The sequence below is a fragment of the Coenobita brevimanus genome, chromosome 51 (genome assembly GCF_032717465.1).
Source record: "Coenobita brevimanus isolate Jiangsu-jjx chromosome 51, ASM3271746v2, whole genome shotgun sequence".
Lineage (NCBI taxonomy): Eukaryota > Metazoa > Arthropoda > Malacostraca > Decapoda > Coenobitidae > Coenobita > Coenobita brevimanus.
In genome coordinates, this window is record NC_137004.1 from 37,986,985 (window position 1) to 37,992,003 (window position 5,019).

The following is a 5,019-nucleotide window of genomic DNA, read 5'->3' on the forward strand; positions in this document are numbered from 1 at the left end:
AATGAAACAATGGAACAATTCTGGCCGTTTTTAATTACTGCGCTCTCATTTGAAGATATAATTTTAACCTGAACATCACAGTATTATTAGGCAATGATTATGACATTCAAACTAATATCGGGATCACACAGAAGTTTCGGCTGTTCTTGATTAATATGCGTTCATTTCCAACTGTCAGGCGCAACAGTCCTAAGGTTACAATATAGCTTTCTAACATGCTACAGCAATTCTAAGGTGAGCATCATCGCCAGTATACGTAACAACACCTCCTTTCACTTGTCAATACGAGATCTCAAACTTTCGTGTTATTGCTTACAGTGACGTTCAGTATTTCCTGATGCTTGCATTTGTATTCAAAACTATATTTCCATTATCACACCATCCTCACGTGGGAAGAGGTCAGGCTGATTATGGCGATGATAACGTTAACAATATACAGATCCGTTGAGCTAGTTTGGCGAACATGAGAGATGAACCTCTGTGTTGCCACCATTGCCTCCACACTCTAGGTTACATGCTCATGGCTCAAAGGTAGCTCTGCTATTTGGTATACAGCATAAGTCTCTTCATTCTGCTTCCAGTAACAGTGTGCCGTAATCTCCGAGAGTTGTGTGTTTAATGTCTATATATACATATAATGTGTACATGTTGAGCCTCACACAAACATGTATGCTTTGAGATCCAGCTCCAAGCAGGAGTTAAACGCAAACATTAGTTAAATTTACTGGAATATTTGTACGCCAATATCTTCAAACCAATCATGACCATTTACATCATCTTGCCCAAGCTAGGTTTCTTTATTGCATTTTTCCATGCAGTTTTCCAAAGTCGCTTATCTTAGGAGTTATTCTTTTCCTACATTTTTTTCATACCTCCTCTCAACCTTATTTATTTTTTAATTTAGATTTCTTGTAATCAATAACAACCTGCCTACTTTTTTAATTAATTCGTCCTCAAAACTGATCCCCCTCCCCTGCCACTCTCTCCCCCCGCCCTCCCCTGAGTGAGGGCAGCATGGGTGGCCGGCACCCTGGCGACTGAGGCCACCGTCCCCTCCCCCCTGGCACCAGCAGGTGGCCCCCCACCTGTGGACGGCCGGGGGGACACCACCACCCATCACACCACACCATTACACTCAACCACAATTCGATCAGTACCGGAAGCAGCCCTGGAAAACCCAAGTGTGGATAAGAAAGAACAGGAAAAAGGTGCCAGAGATTTGGGTCGAAATGTAGGGGACGCTAAGAACGAGGAAGAAAAACGCGGGGAAGACTTAGGCAGAGGTGTGAGGAAGGCTAAGAACGAAGAAGAAAAGGGTGTGAGTGACTTGGACGGAGGTGTAAGTAACCAAGGCAAACCACTGGCTAGTCCCCCTGGTAGTGGCACAAAATCCGGTCAGAGTATATCAAACCAGCTTATGACCGCTACAGACAAGGATGCAAAAGTGACCAAGCGCGGTGTGACAGACATGGGTGTGACGGTGACAGACCCCAGCACGGGCGTGTCAGACCAGGCCACGGCTGCCAAGGAAACCGGGACCGCAGAGTCGGGTAGGAAATCGTCAATAAAAGACAGCAATGCAATAAAAGATAACAGTGGAATACAAGACGGTAGTGCAAGAAGAGACAGCAGTGCAACAAAAGACAGCAGTGCAAGAAGAGACAGCAGTGCAAAAAGAGACAGCAGTGCAAGAAGAGATAGCAGTGCAAGAAGAGACAGCAGTGCAACAAAAGATATCAATGCAACAAAAGACTGCAATGCATTAAAGGACAGCGGTCCAGGAGCGGTGGATTCCATAACCAGTGCACCAGGCGCGGGCACAAAAACCGGTGGTGGATCATGTGCAACAAATCAACGCAAGACGGAGGGTGGGAGAGGGAGAGAAGGGGGCGTGGAAGGGTGGGGCGTTGCGGGTCAGAGTGCCAGTGTGGACGCCTCCACCACCCAGCCCCAGAGGTCAGGCAGCACCACCTCAGCCGGAGCAGGCGAGGTGAAGATGAGGCGCTTCACTCTGCCCAACCTCTTCCTGACAGTGGAGGGGCAGGACCGCAAGTTGGAGGAGATTTGCCCGGGGATTTATGAGTATACAGGTGAGATTACACTGCCAGATTTCACGCTGATATATGTATCACACTGGGTCTGGAGAGGGACACGTTCGAATGGTGGCACATATAAAACAAAAAGCGGTGACAAGGCACAGCAAACCCGTCCCCAGCAGTCATTTTAGTGATGACGTATAAACACAACAGGATATCTAGTCAAAGATGTTGTATATCAAATTTGGAGTAAATCAGGTGAAAACTGACGAGTTTATGCCCTTTTGAAATTGTAGGCCCGACCCTACCACTAATGGGGGGTGACCCCCTTATGTAATTGAGACATGTTATAGGATGTAAATTTGAAAGATGCACATTTAGGTTTTAGTTTCATGTGACGAATTTGAAAGGAGTTACAGCGAAAAACTATTTTTACCCGCTCCCCCCTCCCCCTTTTTTTTTTTTTTTACATTTGTTTGGGCCTACAGCCTGTGCCTTGGCCCAATTTGGCCCAAAATTTTATCAGGTAATCAGAGGATCATAGCCCATCATCCCGGTAATTTTGGTCAAAATCGCACCAGTAGTTTTTCCGTAAAGTTGTTAACAGACAGACAGACAGACTGACTGACAAACAAACAAACAAACAGACAAACCGAATGAAAACAAATCCCATCCCGACTGGTTATATCGGTGCAACGGAGCTGCCCCATCAGAAACAAGCGCCTCTCAACTCCCTTCCTGTCTGCCCAAAAGAGGATGATCGACTGCGGACAAAGTGCAGCTTCAGTATGCCGTTCACCAGATAAGTCTGGGGCCATCAACAACAATACCACACTAACCTATATCATACACGTACAGTATATATCACATCAGCATACTGTATATCACACTAGCACTGACCACCGTAGCATAGATCATACTACACCGCGCTTTTTTTTTTTCTACAAAGACCCTAACCTCTTGCAGCTCAAATGGTGGCCATGTGTAGTCAGAACTGGAGGGTCGACTTGACTAGCAACCAAGGAGACATATTCTTTCCTCCTGAGGCTCATATAATCACGCAACCACGACTAAGCAATGGGAGTGACACAGTTCCATCAGGTGAAAGCAAACCGACTAATACAGTACTACCATAGACCAGAGTGGCATACATCACACTAACATATACAACACCAGCGTATACCACACGAGCAAAGTCCACACTTCCATCCATCACACTAGATCACCACACTAATACACATCACACTTGCAAATTCCAGACTACATTATCACACACCTATCACACATGTCCTGATGAGCTTGGGACCACATAATAACACATAATAACATAACAAATAACATACAACTCGGAATGCATATTTTCCTTCACACCGATTTCATCCCTTCTGTTATGTTCTCGGGTCATATTTCATCATCTATCTGCTTTTCTTGACATTTCTCTTGCATATTACGTATACATGAGTGTAGTTAACGATATTCTACATTTATCGATTAAATTTGGGCATCCCTCAGGGCTGACTACTGAATGAATGAATGAATGAATAAATCAATAAATCATCAAACTAAGCTAACGGTGAAAGTCATATAATTTAATTCTAACCTGGGTATATTAGATAGATAGATAGATAGATAGAGAGAGAGAGAGAGAGAGAGAGAGAGAGGGGCTGGCTGGCATAGATCAGGACAGAAGATGAGAACATAAGAGAGAGAGAGAGAGAGAGAGAGAGAGAGAGGGGCTGGCTGGCATAGATCAGGACAGAAGATGAGAACATAAGAGAGAGAGAGAGAGAGAGAGAGAGGCTGGCTGGCATAGATCAGGACAGAAGATGAGAACATAAGAGAGTTAACTGTCCTTTCTAATCAGACATGTCTTCCTCTTATTTTGAATCCTTCCTAGCACATGTCTCTCACTATAAGTCACTTGAGGTTAACATTCAATCGAATGAGTGGATGGTGGGCACTCATGGGGAATAATAAGCAGCTCAGAATATTCGAGGAACACATTAGGACCGTGAGACTAAGTGCCGTGTGTTTAAACCCTAAACTGCAAGGTGGAATGCAAACCTGTAATACTGTACTGTAATTTTTTCGAAGCACCTGTGTTTATGGTTATTGTCAGCCTGCATCCCGCATAACTGAGTGCAGTTAGCAACGATATTGGAGAGCTAAACATGTTTCCTCCATCTCAATTGTTTCAGAAATTGTAAAAATAGGGACCTTGCATTCCACTCAGCGGTTTAAGCATACGACCATACCCTTCCCAGCAGGAGAAGTTTTAGAGTGGGAAAAAAAAAAAATCCACTGGCACAGAACTTGTCAATCACTGGAGGCACAGACGGCTGCCACCCGAAATTCCTTCACGGTGATGGTTAAAATAAAAGAAAAAAGAAAGAAAGAAAGATTGGGATCGTTCTGGCTCCTTTATGCGTCATAATGGCATCCCGGCCACCCGCCACAAGGCCTTTGTTGCCTATGATTGCCTTGCATGCAAAATGAATTCCAGTGGCAGGTAAAAATGGATGTGGTGGGGTCGGTCCGGCGAGCACAATTCAGGTGAGGAAAGACATTGGTTTCTATTTCCGTCACCTCGGAGGGCTTTCCACCATGGCTCCTTAACCAGTATATTTCTCCATCTGTCAGACAGGTGAGTGTGAGGCTACGTGCGGAGTGTTTTTGACCTATCAGGTGGTGCCAGGAATCCTGGGGCTTGACCGGAGAGTGAATGGGAGTGTAGTTCATTCAAATAGGAAAACTTTGGTTGGTATCTCATTCTATCAAGTTTTTTTTTTTTTTTTTCAAGCTCTCTAGACCCTACCCTAGGGGTGCTGGAGGTCTAGATGATGATGAGAATGATGATGATGATGATCATGATGATATATCTGCATTGCGCCTGTATTTTTTATGCAAAGAAGAAAATGCCAAAGCCTTCCGGAAAACTTCAACAGATGAGATCCAAAATCGAGATCCAATCATTTTGAGATAC

The 5,019-nt window shown here is 44.6% G+C and overlaps 1 protein-coding gene across 1 annotated transcript in view; it reads left to right on the forward strand.

Moving 5' to 3' along the window:
* The first annotated feature begins 994 nt into the window (after nucleotides 1-994).
* Nucleotides 995-5,019, forward strand: part of LOC145400116 (uncharacterized) — an 84,337-nt gene continuing 80,312 nt past the window's right edge. Inside the window, exon 1 of the mRNA XM_080272627.1 lies at nucleotides 995-2,090. Within this exon, the coding sequence (XP_080128753.1) occupies nucleotides 1,418-2,090 (673 nt within the window). The 5' untranslated portion in view covers nucleotides 995-1,417. The remainder of the gene's footprint in view (nucleotides 2,091-5,019) is intronic.